The 15,092-nt window shown below is 43.2% G+C and overlaps 1 protein-coding gene across 2 annotated transcripts in view; it reads left to right on the forward strand.

Annotated features, from left to right (window-relative positions):
* The window catches only part of FOXK1 (forkhead box K1), a 57,491-nt gene that overhangs the window by 22,712 nt on the left and 19,687 nt on the right, over positions 1-15,092 (forward strand). For both annotated transcript variants that reach the window (XM_068422634.1, XM_068422635.1), the window contains exons 2-3: positions 3,786-3,983; positions 14,449-14,605. In XM_068422634.1, the coding sequence (XP_068278735.1) occupies positions 3,786-3,983; positions 14,449-14,605 (355 nt within the window). The remainder of the gene's footprint in view (positions 1-3,785; positions 3,984-14,448; positions 14,606-15,092) is intronic.

A 15,092-nucleotide genomic window follows, 5' to 3' on the forward strand; every position in this document is an offset into this window, starting at 1 on the left:
AACTCTGAGTACGATAGATACGGTTTATATGGCCAGGGATTGCAGGATGTACTTGTCTGTGGCAGGTTATTGAGTAAAACTCAGCAGTTCTGGAACTCAAGCAGGTTGATTCCTGCCTGTACCAAGACCAAGAGATTTTGCGGACCATTAATTTACCCCTCTAATCAGCTGGAAATTTCAGAGGTGCTTAAAAGAGTTGCCTCTTGGGCACCCTTGGAAATACCAGTTAACTTCATTATGCTCTTTATGTTGAGTCTAATCTGTGCTTTCAGATTGATCTTTTTCTCATGATGGAAACGTTAAGCAGTAGTAGTAATTGCTATGCATCTCTGATAGGATTCATGCAATATGGATCAAATAGCATAACTCAGTTTAAGTAACTTGAAATATATGCAGTAATCTTAAGGAATGCATGCTCAGTTCTGCTTGGCTGTCTGTCTTGTCCTGCTTATCTCCTGTAGAAGTATAATTCTCACAGGCTTAAATCCTGTGCTAATGTGCCTCGCTCCTAAACAGGACTACCTGATATAATTTGAGTTTATCCTCTTTTGGTCGGAAAGAGATTAATTAAGAGAACAATTAGAAAAGCTCGTTAAAGCTGCATTCAAGTTCATTGTAATGAAAAGTGAACTTCCTGTGACAAGATGATTTTCTGATGCTTTTCTGATTTCTCATTGACACAGTTCCCCAGCATTAGTGCGTGTTTGCTGATTTGAAGCAGTGTCTCGGTCTGTGCTGTTGTCATTGTTTGCATTACTGGGGTGGTTGTGATTGGGACTGGAACAATAACATTAATCCCAGGCACCTTCTCACCCCTGAGGGAGGGGAGGAGCTCGTCAGGAATTTACACTGTACTTTGCATTTTATTTCCATTTCTGGGGTCCCAGGTTTTTACAGCAGTTAAAAGCATATAGACTTTCCGGATAAAGTACCCCCACCTTGGCTTTGCAGGTGGTGTCAATACTGGAAGACAGCCCAGACCAGGCTGCAGAAGCCTTCTAAAGCTGTGAGCATCCTTGCATATATCCACTCTGTTTTTTCTAGGACTGGTTCCTCACAAAATGGCCATGTATGTGCTAGCTAGCATAATGTGTGAAAGCTAGTTGTATGTCCTGGGTTCTGCTTCAGTGGATTGGGAAGCCTGCCTTTCTAAAAATGAAATCATAGCAGCCAACAAATTGTTTGCTTGTGCAGTCAGTCCAGCCCAACCTCTCTGATTCTCTTCCCTCGTTCCAGTTCGAGATTGTGGGTAAGTCACGTGGCTGGATCGGGTAGCTTTGGGGAGGCTCTCAAGGAAAAGCAATGTTAGACGGCCCTTTTCAGCACATGTTTACTGGGTTAGTTCAGACTTCATATTTCAGGTTGACTCATGATTTTGGAGAAGTAACAGCTAGCTTTTGTTAAGATTGCCTGGATGTGCAGAGTGATGGGACTGCCTCAGTGTTTTGGGTGCAGGTATCAACTCCTTATCTAACATTTTTACAGCATCAGTAAGTATAGTATTGTTGAGGAGATAGTTGCACCATCACCTGGAAGCAGTAATGTGTAGGAGATGTGAATCTTGCATTACTGGGTCCTTCTGAAAAGGAAGACTTAAGTGGCAGTGGGATAGAGCTACTTACTGGTATGAAGCCACAGTGGGGATCTTCTGGCCTCAACAGTGTTGTAAAACTGCCTTAGGGCTCTGTGCAGTCAGACCTGTTGAGATCAGCAGCAGGCTGGGATTGCACTGAACACTGTTAGACAAGGATTGATTTGTTCTTGACTCAGATGTTGAGAAATGCTGGGCACCTGGCGTTATAGCAGAGAATTCAATTGCTCTCTGAAAGAAAGCTCAGCTTTTCCCCGGTGGGGAGTTGAGAAATGATGAAGCTTTGTTTGTACTGATATTGAGCCTGAGTCCATGTGATGCTCATAGCAGAGAATACATAAATTTGCATTTTCTATAAGCAAATCCATGTAGCAGTACAAAAGCTTACAATCCAGAGTCGTGGTTCAGCAGCCTTGTTTCAGGTTCGTCTCAGTAAGCTGTGTGCCTGCTGCTGGCACGGACGCTGTGCTGGTTTGAATTGTGTGTTTGTATCGAGTCTGCAGGGAACCATGTTTAGAAGGGTTAGATAAACACGATTAGGCTGCATTGCCAGCAATGATGTTCTTACTTAATGTGTTAATGAGTGCAGGTGGCAGGACCTCTGAAGTGAATTAAATGCAATGCAAACTCCTGCTGTATGTAGCAGAGCCATTGTGAGTCCAAGCTGCTGGATGCTGAGCCAGCTCATTTGAGAGATGAGGTGGGAGATGGGAATGAGCTTCCCATCCCTGAATGATAATGTTGCACTTTTCACGGCAGGCTTCTGAACATTACCTTACAGCAGAACTAGCTTGTGTGGAAGAACCAAGAGCAAGAGAGTATGTTTTTAGAGCCGCAGTGGGATGTTTCTCTGCATTTCTGCTGATAGCAGCATTAAGATAAGGTAGTCACAAACACAGATTTACTTGCCTGCCACCTTGTTCTGTTACCTGGCAGGCTTCAGTAATGCACTGGTTAAAAGAATTATGTTCAGCCTGCACCACAGAATGCCAGAATGGTTAAGGGTTGGAAGGGACCTCTGGAGATCATCTAGTCCAACCCCCTGCCAAAGCGGGTTCACCCAGAGCATGTTGCACAGGGTCGCATCCAGGCAATTTACAGTCCAGGCAATTCAGCATTTACAGTGCTGGAACAACACTGTGCCAGTCCCTTCATTTCCTTCTAAAGGCAAGATGCTGGAAGCCAGTACAATTACAGTGCTCTGCTGGCCTTTCCCACAGTGAAACCTGGTTTTCATTTCCTGCTTTTTAACCTTAGTATCAGTGAAATGATCCCTGGAAAGCTTGTATTGATTGCACATTATTGTCTAATTAAAGTGCAATAAGAAGAATTGCAGAACACTCGCTCTACAGCCCCGTGCCTATTGTAGACACTATAAATTAGAAAGCTTTATGTTCAAATATGGAAAATGTCAGTGCTTATTTCCTTTAGAATTTCCCAGCATCTCCTGAAGGCTACATTTGTAGATGTGTGATTATTTTTCTTTCCCTAAATAACAATTGGAAAGAAGTGTTATTTGGAGAAGAAATGAGACCCTATAGGCTTGCAGGGGCCCTGTTCTGACCCTGTTAGCTATAGCCCATGCTATCTAAAGGGAGTCACTTCTAAATGAATGTAGTTTAATGTGAAACCTGCTAGATGATCCTTCAGCATCAAGTGCAGAGGTATAAATGGGTATTAGTTATACAATATGTAGAGGCCAGTCCTTAAACAGTGCTGTCTGGTCTTACCTGGAGGCTGTTTGTTCCTCTGTCTGGACTTCAGGGCTCTTTTGTTCCATGTTGCTGGTGGCCTGATACTTTCTAGTAACTTGTACCTTCCTGAGTTATTTGCAAAGAGCTAATAAAAGGTAAATCATAGTCCTTGATATAGCAGGAACTCAAGAGTATGTCATTGTAGTTCTGCATCTTGCTTAGTCATTGATTTTATATAAGGCTATGGGGAAATCACTTAGCTTACCCAAACCTTCAGCTTGCGTCTCATCACTAGATGGTACATGATATGCTGTGATACATATACAGAGATTTGTGAATGATCAGTAGTTCTGCCCAGGACTCTGGGCAGAAAGATGCTATAGAGAATGCTGGACGTTTATGCTGTGAATGAATTAATGATTCACCAATTGCATACAAAACCACTTAAATATGTTTAGTATCATGTGTGAAACTGACTTTTCTCTTTCTTTCCTTTATAGATGTACTTTCCGATTCCCTAGCACGGTTATAAAGATCCAGTTCACATCTTTATACCATAAAGAAGCAGCAAAAGAGGAAGCCTCATCACCTCCCCTTCGGCCACTTTATCCTCAAATATCGCCTCTGAAGATCCACATCCCGGAGCCGGATCTCCGGAGTGTGGTCAGTCCCCTCCCGTCCCCCACAGGCACTATCAGGTAAGATGTTAACTCTCCAAAGTGTGCTCTCTGGAAAAGGTGTTCTCAGACACCAGTCTGTCAGCCCTGTGTTGTTTGTCTGGTATACCTGGTGCATGAAATACCCCATTATTTAAAAAAAAAAGGCAACTTATTAAATATCTGCTGTTTGTAATTATGGAAGACTGTTAAAAACTGTTATGGTGGCTAGAGGTAGGGCACAAGAGTTTTGTTTAAGAGCTCAAAGGGTTGGGGCCGGGGGGGGAACTTGAGTTTCAGTTTCACACTGTATAGTTACTAGTCTATCTTTGGCAGTGGAATTAGAAGTATGTATCAAGAGCTACCTAAATGTATGGAGAAAAGAAAGCAGGCAAATATTTTCTATGTTAGGACTGTCTGTTTTATTTTTATCTCAATAATATTCTGTTGTTGCTGGGTGGTGCCGGTGTTATCTGAAGTTAGGGACAAGGGTGGCCATTGGCACGTGGTTTCCTGGGAACAGAAGGAAATGGGGGTAGGATGCTGACCATGTACTGAGGGGCTGTAGCAATCTGAATGAACATCTGTGCAAGTATCCTGTTTTGTAAGTTATCCGATTCATGAATGTGCAATAGAAATAACCTGAACATCAAGTTACTGTCTGGAATATTTTCTTTCCTTCTTTCTCAGCAGAGTTGATGTTATGGAGTTGCAGTAATCTCTTTTAACATTAAAGCTGTTACTTGAAGTATAATAAATTTTATAAAGTAGACTCATGGTATAGGATGGTATATTAGGGTTTTTACAAGTGCAGGCCTCAGAATAGCAAGAGTGTACCTGGTAATAGTAATAGCCTTCGGTTTGTTTTCTTGTCTGTGTGTTTGAAAAAGGTATAATACACAAACATCTTCTGACAGTTAGCACTAATTCAGTGAGTAGTATTCAAATTCATGTGGCTGAGAACGACTTCAGTGTCACAATGAAGCCAGTCTGGTTTTGCATAGATCTGGAGGCGCTTGCTTGTTTGGGTTTTTCCCCCTGGTCTTGCAGAGCTGCACAGATGTGCAGTGCAGATATTCTAGAAAGAGGGGGCTGGAGGTAGCTGTGGTTTTAGTCCTCTGTTCAGGCACTGCTTTTAGTTTATATTTAACCTTCTCTTTTTAGATGAAGCTTGTTGCTGGGAGGGGAGGGGGATGGTTTCTTTGCCAACATATGGTAGTTAGTTTCCATTCAGTCATCTTGCGCAAAGCAGCACAGTGTGGTTTGTGTTACTAACAGAGGCTGTATCTTTTGACTCTGGCATATGCCTGCAACTGATATTTGACTCCCTGAGAATGTTTCTTTTGCATAAGAAGAAAGTGGAAATAGTAGTGTTGAATTGTGCTCAGCCCCTAACGGAGTGTTTACTGATGATTAATGATTGCATCCGTTTGTCTTGAGCAGAAGCTAATCCAGCCAAGTCTTCAGAAAACCTCAAAAGACATCTGAGGTTTCACTTGCCAAACCCCTTTCGTTTCCGAGTTCCTCTTACAGAGGAGGGGTGACACGTTTGTAAACATCCCTGCTCAGCCCCCTCAACCTTCCCCTCTCCCCTGGCAGGGTCTTGCAGCTCTCGTACCCTGTGGGCCACGCTTTGGGAAGCGATTTGGGTGTTTCTGCCCAAGAAAGGGAATGCTCTTTGGGGAGCACGTAGCTATTCTGGCCATCTGGCTTTCAGGGCAGCTCTCTGCTATCTTGGTGGCCCCACAGTGGTGGGTGAGGCTGGCACAATGTCCTCTCTCCCTTCCCGAGGGCAGGTCTGGGAGGGCTGGCAGGGGCTCAGCGTGGGACCCACACCCCTGTCCCATCGCTGGCTTTGGGAGGTGGTTGCATGAGCTGGGCTCTCCTCCTCCTCCTCCTCCTCCTCCCTCTCCCCCTTCCAGTATTTACTTTCCTAATTTGGTGCGTTTGCCTTGCTCCTCCCTGATTGGCCCATGGAAAATTATTGCAGTTTGGAAATCCTGGGCAGGATGAAATTTCCTTTTTGGAAAGTGGCTCCTGGCCCCCTTTTCCTGCCTCCACCCCGCTGCGGGGCGGGGGCTGTACCTGCGCTCCCACCACCAGATCCAGCCCTGCCCTCCTGACCCCCAGCCCTGCTCTGCCTCCCTGTTTACATTGCAGCTTGCTTCCCTGCAGGTTTCCCACCCTGCAAGCTTCTGGGTTTGTTTTTTTCCCAGCCTATTTATTTTCCCTCTGCGAACTGCACTGCCTAGAGAGGGAATGAGTTTTAGTTAAACAAAAGCAAACCTGCCACCCTCAGCAGCTTTGCAAGGCAAGATTCCTGCTCACTCCTAGGGAGAAATGTGTCCACTGTTTTCTTAGCTAGGTGTTTTATCTCCAGGAGGGGCTGTTTGTAGATATGTTTTGAATGCTGTTGTACAGCTTTAAGGGAAAATGTTGGTTGGCAGCATGCTGCGAGGCTTACACATAGCCATGGCTTATTTCTTCCTGCTTTGAGTTCAAAATTCCTTTTAAAAAAAGTCAGACTTGTATGTTACAAAAAGGAAAAGGCCACTGTGGTTGTAAGAAATTGGTAGAAGCAGCCTGTCCATTTTACATAACGTAAGAAAGGGCAGAGCAGAACCAAATCTCTCCTCAGTAGATTCAAGGCATTGAAAAGCTGTGTGAAAACCATGTGTAGTTTGGTTAAATTCAGATCTGCCCGTTGGGAGATGGAACTGATTCACAATTTCAGGAGTTAAGGGACAGCCTTTTGGTACGTGGCTTTAAGGTTCTGCAGCTTACATTTGGAGGATCCTCTGTGGGTGACACACTGGTGACATGAATTTCCTCACTTATGCTGCAAACAGTTAACTTTGCCTGATTTTGCTCTAAGTCTATGATATCTAGATGAATGTGACTCCATATATGTGTTGTAATCTAGTCCCCAGAGTGGCTTGTGCTTGGATTATAAACAGATCCACACAAGGTGTGATGTAGGAGCCTATTCCTGGTCTCAAAGTCATGCTGAGTTGGAGTTCAGATTTACAGTGTTTAGTTTAGCTTTTGTTATCTTCCAGTTGGTGTTAACGACCCTGTAGTAGCAACTTAACTTGTTTTCCAAATAGCATCTCTCTCCAGCACTGCCCCTCAGGGTTGGGTATTTTTTAGTATTTGTGAAAATAAAATTATTTCTCTGTACATGCTTCGCTATTTGAACAAGCAGTTATGTTCTCACTGATATGTATTTTTAAAAAGCTACAAGAAAGAAATACTAAATGCTGTGCTGTGGAGGTCAGCATCATTATTCATATTTTACAGCTGCTACTTCTGGCTTATCTCTGCACCAGAATGACTGTGGGCTTGAACACTTTGTCTTGTTTGTTTTTTCACTGGAAGGGCATGGATAATTGGATCACATACAGTCTTTATCAGTAAAAAAATAAAATTCTTTGACATGTAGGAGGAAGAGCCCTTAGACCCTGTGAGAACCACTGCTTGAAAAGTGTCTGGGGAGGTTCTGTGCTGATAGCTAAACTGGTACATATTTGTGTGTGGACCCAGATTTGTGTTTTAGAATTGTTAGTACTTAATGAGCCTGCCTATGTTTGGCTGTTGCTAGAAGGGTCCATACCTAGTTTACAATGAAATTAATGGTATGAATAATGAAAGATCAGCTGCTGTCCTTCTTCATCTTTTGTTTTATAAGCTTGATTAGTAAACCAGAAGGTGTAAGCTGAATTGCCATGGTTTCAGAAGCTATATTTTTTTTAAACCTTATTTCCCTTTTTCCTTATTTTTAGTAGACAAAATTAGTTCAGTAACATGTTGCATGCTCTGATAGTGGATTACTCAGAGGCCTGCACTCCAGGAACTGCAGTTATCTTGGCTTAGCCACCAACTTGTTTTGTGGCCTTTAACAGGTCATTTAAATTCATTGTCTGATTTTTATGCATGTGTAGTGTAATTACTACTTTCCAAGAGTGTGTAGTAGATAAATTATGTATTGAGCTTTTATTCCATAAAGCGTGACAGAAGAGTGTGAGCCATGTTACAGTAGACATACAAATGCTGGCTGTGCTTTGATTCAGACTTGGCTTGGAAAAAGGGAGTGCTTTTTAATAGGCTCTAGGACAGCTGTACAACACTGTTCAGAACACTTGGGATTTAATCTGAACTTGCACATTTCCTCTAAAGGTATGTAGCGAGGAGCTGAATGAACTCTGACTTCAGTGGATGCATTCACTCACTGGAACAGGATGCATAAATACTGCCGGCTCAGTTTCATTCAGGCTTTCCTTCTCCCTATAGCACTAATGGCCACGTAACTGAAAAGCCAGGGAAGGGCTCCAAGGCAGGTTTTTTTGCAGGCTCTTTTGCATTGTCTTGGCTATCCATTACTTCCTGCATTCAGGCAGAATATACAGCTCAGGTAACTCCCACAGTTGGACAGACTGGTGATTATTTTTAATCACCCTTGTCTCCAAACCACAAACCAACTAGTGGGATGCATATACATCATATAGAAAAGCAACAATCTATACCAGCCTTGGGAGTTCCTACGCGTGTTTATTTCAGATACTGGACCATGTGCTAGAGGAGATGTGCCAAGCCATGTGCTGGGGGAAAGGCTGCAGATGTCACCAGCTACACAGGCACTTCCTCTTCCCCTGCTCAGTATAAAATATTCACTGAATCTATGGTCAGAGTGAACTCACTTCCTTTTGAAGAGAGGAACCACTGGAGCACAGACAAGTAATAAGAATTTTGACTTCTGCAGATAGTTAACTTTCTCTCGCTGTGGCTTGTTCGACAGCTTTGTTTTTCTTCAGCGTTAAGCAGGCAGAGTAGCTCTCAGATTTCTCCTTTCACATCAAAATCCAGCTTCGTTTGGCAGTCTCACCACTTGTGACTGTTTCTGAAACCTGTCTGAAACACGCAACGTGCAAGGACTTGCCTTTCTTTGAGTTGCGATTTTGGGGCTAGGCCGGGGAAGGAGAGAGCAGCAGAGGATTCTCATCCATTATTGCTGATTGGTGTATCGTGGAAAGGCTCGTTTCGCAAGCCGAAGTGATGGACTTTGACCTGATTCTTGCTTTTTGCATGTAAAAAGTGTTCCTGTTTCTTTTGGTGCCCCTTTTTGCTGGCTCATGAAATGGAATAGGTGTAGTCTGAGGTTTGTGTCATTTCTCTGACTATAGTCCTTGTGTGCAGGGCAACACACCTCCAACTTGCATTTGAGGAGGAGACTGGGGAAGATATTAAGAAACAGGGATTCTTCCTTGGTACTCAATAGGGGCTTAGAAAAAATTGCCTATTCAGCCAGGAATCTGTATGTTGGCAGTGCTGCCAAGGTTGTAACTCATCACCGCTATGTCTCTTGTACCTGCTTCACAAATGTGCACTTAGGCATTTTTCAAAGGCACTGCCCATGTGCATACCATATCCTGAACCACAAAGTTGAAGAGATGGGGGTTTTGCCTCTTTAGCAATGCAGATTCCAGTTCAGGTGAACAATATTATGTGGGATCCCAGGTAATCTTTCCTCTTTGTCATAGAGAGGATAGGTGCTTTATCCATATACCTGGCTTAAATTAAGCCTCTATAGCTTGATCCGTACAGATACCTTTCTTGCAGAAAAGAAAGAAGTTAAGTAATAGGGCAACTTTCCTGCATTCACATACTGCCTCTCCTTCTGGGGAAACTGGTGTTCAGGAGTGTTTCTGTTCCCAGCTTGTTCATAGACTTGTAATATGACCATAAATATATCATTTAACCACTTGTTGCCTCATTTTTATTCCCCCCCATCCCCCGTCTGTAGAATGTGGCTAGTATTCAGAGAGTCTGGAGATTTTTACATAAGAATCTCTATATGTGCTCAGGCAACAGATCCCTATAGCCCAGTATTCTGCCTCAGATGAGTATCTTTGGGATAATATAAGAACACAGAAAATATACAGTAATACTAATTTACATGCCATCTGCCTCCACTGTTTTCTTGGATCAGGGTCTGCCTCAGAGCAGGGACTTCCTGACCATCTGTCTAATAAAGCCCCAGATGAATTCCCTGTCTTCCTCCTTTCCCCAAGAATTTGTGTAGTGGCCTTTTACATTCAAATAGACCTTTAGCATCAGCCCTGTCTTACAGCATGATATTTCACAGTGTAACTACAAACAGAGAAGCACTTTTTCTTGTTTTGGACATGCTGCTTCATTTCATTTTGTGTTCATCATCTCTATTGGAAGAGGCCAGGAGCTGAACACCTCTTGGCTTTGTTTTTATAGGCTCTGTCATCTTGCACCTTAGCTTCTCTCTTAAACTATGTTTCCTGCATGGAATCTGTTCCATATCTCTGATCATCCTAGTTATCCCTGTCAGTACCTTCTCTGCATCTGCTATATCTTTCTGTTTTTTGAAATGAGAAGAGACAATCAAGACAGTGTCCTGGATGTGGACACCCCATGCACACAGTGGTACATCCTATTTTTGCACTCTGATTCTTTAGTTAAAGCAAACTGATTTTGGACATTCCAGTAAATTGTACATATTCTCCAATAGCTGGTGTTTGAAGACTTTAATTCTTGCTAGAAAGTCCTGTGAACTTAGAGGCTAGATTCTTGTTGGCAGGAGTTGAAAGTGAATCATGATGCTACAAGATCTGTTACATTTTCAATAGCCAGAAGTTAAGCCCTGTGTTTAAAAGGCATTCAGCCCATTACATGAGTGACTGTAATGCAGGCACTGCGTTCTGCCCTTATCTTTCTGGCCTTCCAGCCAAAGAAGGGTTAAGTATTAAATGGAAAACGTGCTGCAAAGGACCGATGTGATTCAGCACGTGGTTGTAGTCTGATTCTGAAGCTGAGTCTCAGCATGGTATTTGGGGAACTGCAGCTCAATGGCTTTCTGCAGTCAGTGTTTCAAGTCGAGATGGTGAATCCTGGGTGGATATCAAAGATCTCTGGGACTTGAGGCATTAACCATGGTGCCACAGGATTAAGTTTGTGGGTAACTGCAGCTGGTTTGCTTGTGTGCTCTGTGTCTTTTAATGGCATAAAATGTTTGCTTCCTCTCCAAAATGCTCTCTTCCGTAACAGACAAGTTTAACCTAAATTAGCTTGGATTGCTTGTAAGCTGAGATTGCCTGCATGGACAGTAAGTGTGGATCACAGCAGTAAGTTAGGACGTCTGAGAGCTGGGTGAAATTGCAAGCCTAGCTGTGCTTTTCTCAGTAAAAGGTTATAGTATCAAAATGGATCAAGTTATCGCCAAGTATTGATGCAATATTAATATCCAACAAATTGTAGTCACTGTCTGCACACTTGATTTTTGTTTTATAGCACAAACAGGTGTTTGTAGGGAAAAGTCTTTTTGTTCTGTGATGTTTTTAAAGGGGGTGTGAGTGCATGCAAGCATCCCCGGCCAGCCCCGGCTCTGGGTGGCGAGGAGAATTCCAGGAACTCCAGGAAACTGATGTCACTGCATTGTGTTTGCTTGTTTTCTTTTGACTGCACTGATGTTTAATTTTAACTTAACCCTCAGAGGGGTATTTTTAGTAAAACTGTTTTTTCACTCCTTCTGTCCCATGTTGGGAGGGGGAACAGGTTGTGCCTCCTTGTTTTTTTTCCAGTAGTCAGCTCTTTCTCCCTTTCCTCTGAAGAGCTCTCTGATGATTGACTGAGAGCTTGAACACTTAGCAGCATGTGTTACCCTGTCTCCTTGCATGAAGCGGCTAAAAGCTCATGTTGTTTGTTCTGTACCCCTGTCTCTTGATTTCATCATTGATCGAGGCTGAAAGGAGTCAGGTCTACCTGGACAGAAGTGCTCCATGCTGGTAAAAGAATAATACCTCTTCAAACCTTTGGCTACTGCTGTGGCTGTGCCATGGGACAGCTGCTTCTTTAGGGGACTATGAGGTTCTTCAGTGACTATCTACTGGGAGAGATTGGCTTTTCTAAAAGTTAACAACACTTAGGTTGGAGGGGCTTTGTCAGCACTCAAGAAAATCACAGCCCTTCAGGGTAAGGGTTTCTACCTTTTTTTTTTTTAAGCAAGAAATCGTACTTAAAAGTCATTATCAGCCTCAGAAGCTAAAATTGGAACAGCAAAAACTGGGCTACTTGCTCTGCTGATCTTGAATCAAATCAGTTCTTGTGTCTGAACTGCATGGGACAGTTTTGAAGCCGTACTAGTTTTATTTTAAAAAAATCACAAAGAAATATGCCTCTCTGCAGTGCATGGATTTATTGGAGAACTTCTCTCTTTTCCATATCCTTGACCTCAGCTTTGGCTGGTCTCTCTGTGGTTTGCTGTTCACGTATTTCTGCAGACGAACAACAAAATCAGAAAACTCTGTTTCATCCTGTTCCATTCCTAGTCCGTGTGTTACAATAATCGCTCAGGTGCCAAACACAAAAAGAATTGCTCTGTTTTTGGTTTGTCATTGTTTCATGTATGAAAATGGCTTTCATTTGTAATTATCTGCACATAAGAAGTGTGTATGTGGAGAAGCTATTGAAAAATGACAGAGGAATAATTAAATTCACACCAGCTCCCCATGTGAATACTAAGACATCAAGAGTCTTCTGTGGTTTAGCATCATCCACTTCCAAAACGGGCTCAAAGCGTGGAACAGCGAACTTTGATTCATTTGCCTGCACAAACAGGTCTCTGCTTTTTGAAAGACCAGGCAAGAAATGCCTTTATCTCTGGCAAAGGGAGATTTATACCTATGGGCTCATCAATGTTATGTACCTTGAACCACCTGAAAGCTTCACCTCCTGCTGTGCTTCTGAATGGCATCACCTGTTAACGCCAAGGACTATCGGTGGGTGCTGGGTGGGTTACCAAGCACTGTGCAACACTTTGCATGGCTAGTGTATGGGAGATGGGTGAGCTTGAGTTTCCAATTGCAAGGGTTTGTTGTGGCTGGATATTTTTGTTGCCTTTTCCCTCTTCCCTGGCCCCCCCCATCCTATAATTCACTTCTGAAAGACACCAGTCTCGGTTGTGCTGAGCTCAGCACTGCAGCCATTTGCAAAGGCGCCAGGAGGAGAAGCAGCACTTCTCAGTTTACAGGCTGGACTGCGGTAGGAAACAGTCATTCCTTACGCTGTTGCATTGCTTATGTACCGAAGGTATTGCCCGTTGAGCAAACAAGGGTTGTCTCACTGTTTCCTCTCCATCTGCATGCGTACGTGCATGTGGGGGAAGCTATTTAGGCAGTCACCTTTTTGAGGAAGGGACTGTGCTCTGTGTTTTCTCGTGCAGCATTTAGCACAGTGCTGTGATGAGTGTCAGTTACTGCATTTATTTGTCTCAGGGTTAGCATTGCTGTTGGGCATTTGACTGGTAAGGGAATAGTTTATGCCAGTTTTACTGAATTCTGGTTCCCAGCTGTGGGCTTCAATTTGCATCTTGTCACACCATTTGAACTGCTTGTTTGGCTATGTAAATCTTCTGTGTATTGTTTTGCTTTCTTGTCCACTATTTCTCTGCTCTTACATAGAAGACATATGTAATCCTGGGATCTGGCTATGCCTCATGCTGCTCTGGCATTGCACCCCTCAATCCTGGGCAGCGCAGAACAGAGGAGAGAGAAAAAGGGAACTTGATTCCCAGACTCATCCCTCTCCCCCGTCCTTCTAATCTCACAAATGAAGGATGTGTGATCCCTACACAAGCCTTTCTGATGAGTTCTCATCTTGTAGCACTCACTTCTGTGTGCCTGAGTGGTGCTGCAAATTATAGTGACCTTTTATTTGTTTGTAGCTTTTTATTGGCTTCAGCATGGCTTTTCTGCTCAGTAATTGTTCCTGTAATGCCATCTCGTGGTGGCCCTGCGACTCTACCTGTGTCTTTTACCCATGCTAGCCAGAGCTGATGAGTGAGCTGCCTTCTGTGTTGTGTGCTAGTGACTGCAGCTCCCTTTTGTTAGCTGTGTTTGTGTGCTGGTGAATCAAGGAAATCCCTGTCTCTAACTGGGTGGCACTGATCAGGGTATGATCTTCTGAAGTTCCTGTGTTGTGTAAGACAGGGACCCTCATGGCAGATGCCTGCACTGGGTGCTTTAACTATGATACTGTAAAAGAACATAACTCATATCTGTTAAAAGGATTGATTAAATATTACCTGTGTTATAAGGAGAGTGGTGCGTTGTTCATTCACAAGTTATAATAGCAAGCTATTTATTTAGTTACACTGTATCAGGGATGAATACTTACGTTCTTTTAAGTCCCCCATTGTTTTAAGTGCTTCTCTAAACACAGAGTAGGTGTTTAATGCTTTGAGACTGTCTTGTGAATGCAGAAAGGGGGTGGGGGGTGTCAGGATTTTGTAGAAATTCCAATTTTATTTTTTTTTTTCCCTCAGTCTGTCTGTGCTTTGGATAAGCTGCAGGGATAAAAATAAGTCCAGTGTGTATCTGCTTCTCAGTGACTTGGGAGCTTTACTGTAGCTCAGAGAATAAGAACTATGTCTCTTGCTAATAAATGAAGTAACAAACAACTTTATTTCCTTTTGCCTCTCCAGTGTTCCCAACTCTTGCCCGGCCAGTCCACGTGGTGCTGGATCCTCAGGATATCGTTTTGTTCACAACATTACCTCGGATCTGCAGCTGGCAGCAGAGTATGCTGCAAAAGCAGCATCGGAACAGCAGGCAGATGCATCTGGCGGGGACAGCCCAAAGGTTCAGAGAAACATTACTTACCCAGCAGTGCTCATCAGGAGGGTTATTAAGACCTGGCAGTTTATTGCCAGTGCTGGATATAGTTAAAAGGGGTCTAAGAATACCCTGGCCATAAGGGCACTGTATACAGTATCCTCCAGGGTTTTGAAACCATGACTTCAAACCAGCGTCTTATTAGTGGTAAATGATGAATCTGCTTGCTTGGCTGCCCAAAATGTGTTCAAGTCATTCACTAAAAGGGTTAAGCAAGAAGAATTTTTTTGCTTGTTTGATAAGTCAAGAACCCATAAAGAAGAGGTGCATTAAAATTCAGAGTCTTGTTTTCTCCTTTTAATTAACAGTGTTTTGCAAAACACAATTGGAGAAGGGGGAAGCAGGGGAAGAAACCAGATCCCTGCCATGAGAAATCTGTAGTCTGGCTTTAAAACAAATATGAAGGTCTGTCAAGCCAGCGTTAAATGAGGAGAGTAGCAAGTGGAATTTAGAT

The sequence above is a fragment of the Nyctibius grandis genome, chromosome Z, assembly GCF_013368605.1.
Source record: "Nyctibius grandis isolate bNycGra1 chromosome Z, bNycGra1.pri, whole genome shotgun sequence".
NCBI lineage: Eukaryota > Metazoa > Chordata > Aves > Nyctibiiformes > Nyctibiidae > Nyctibius > Nyctibius grandis.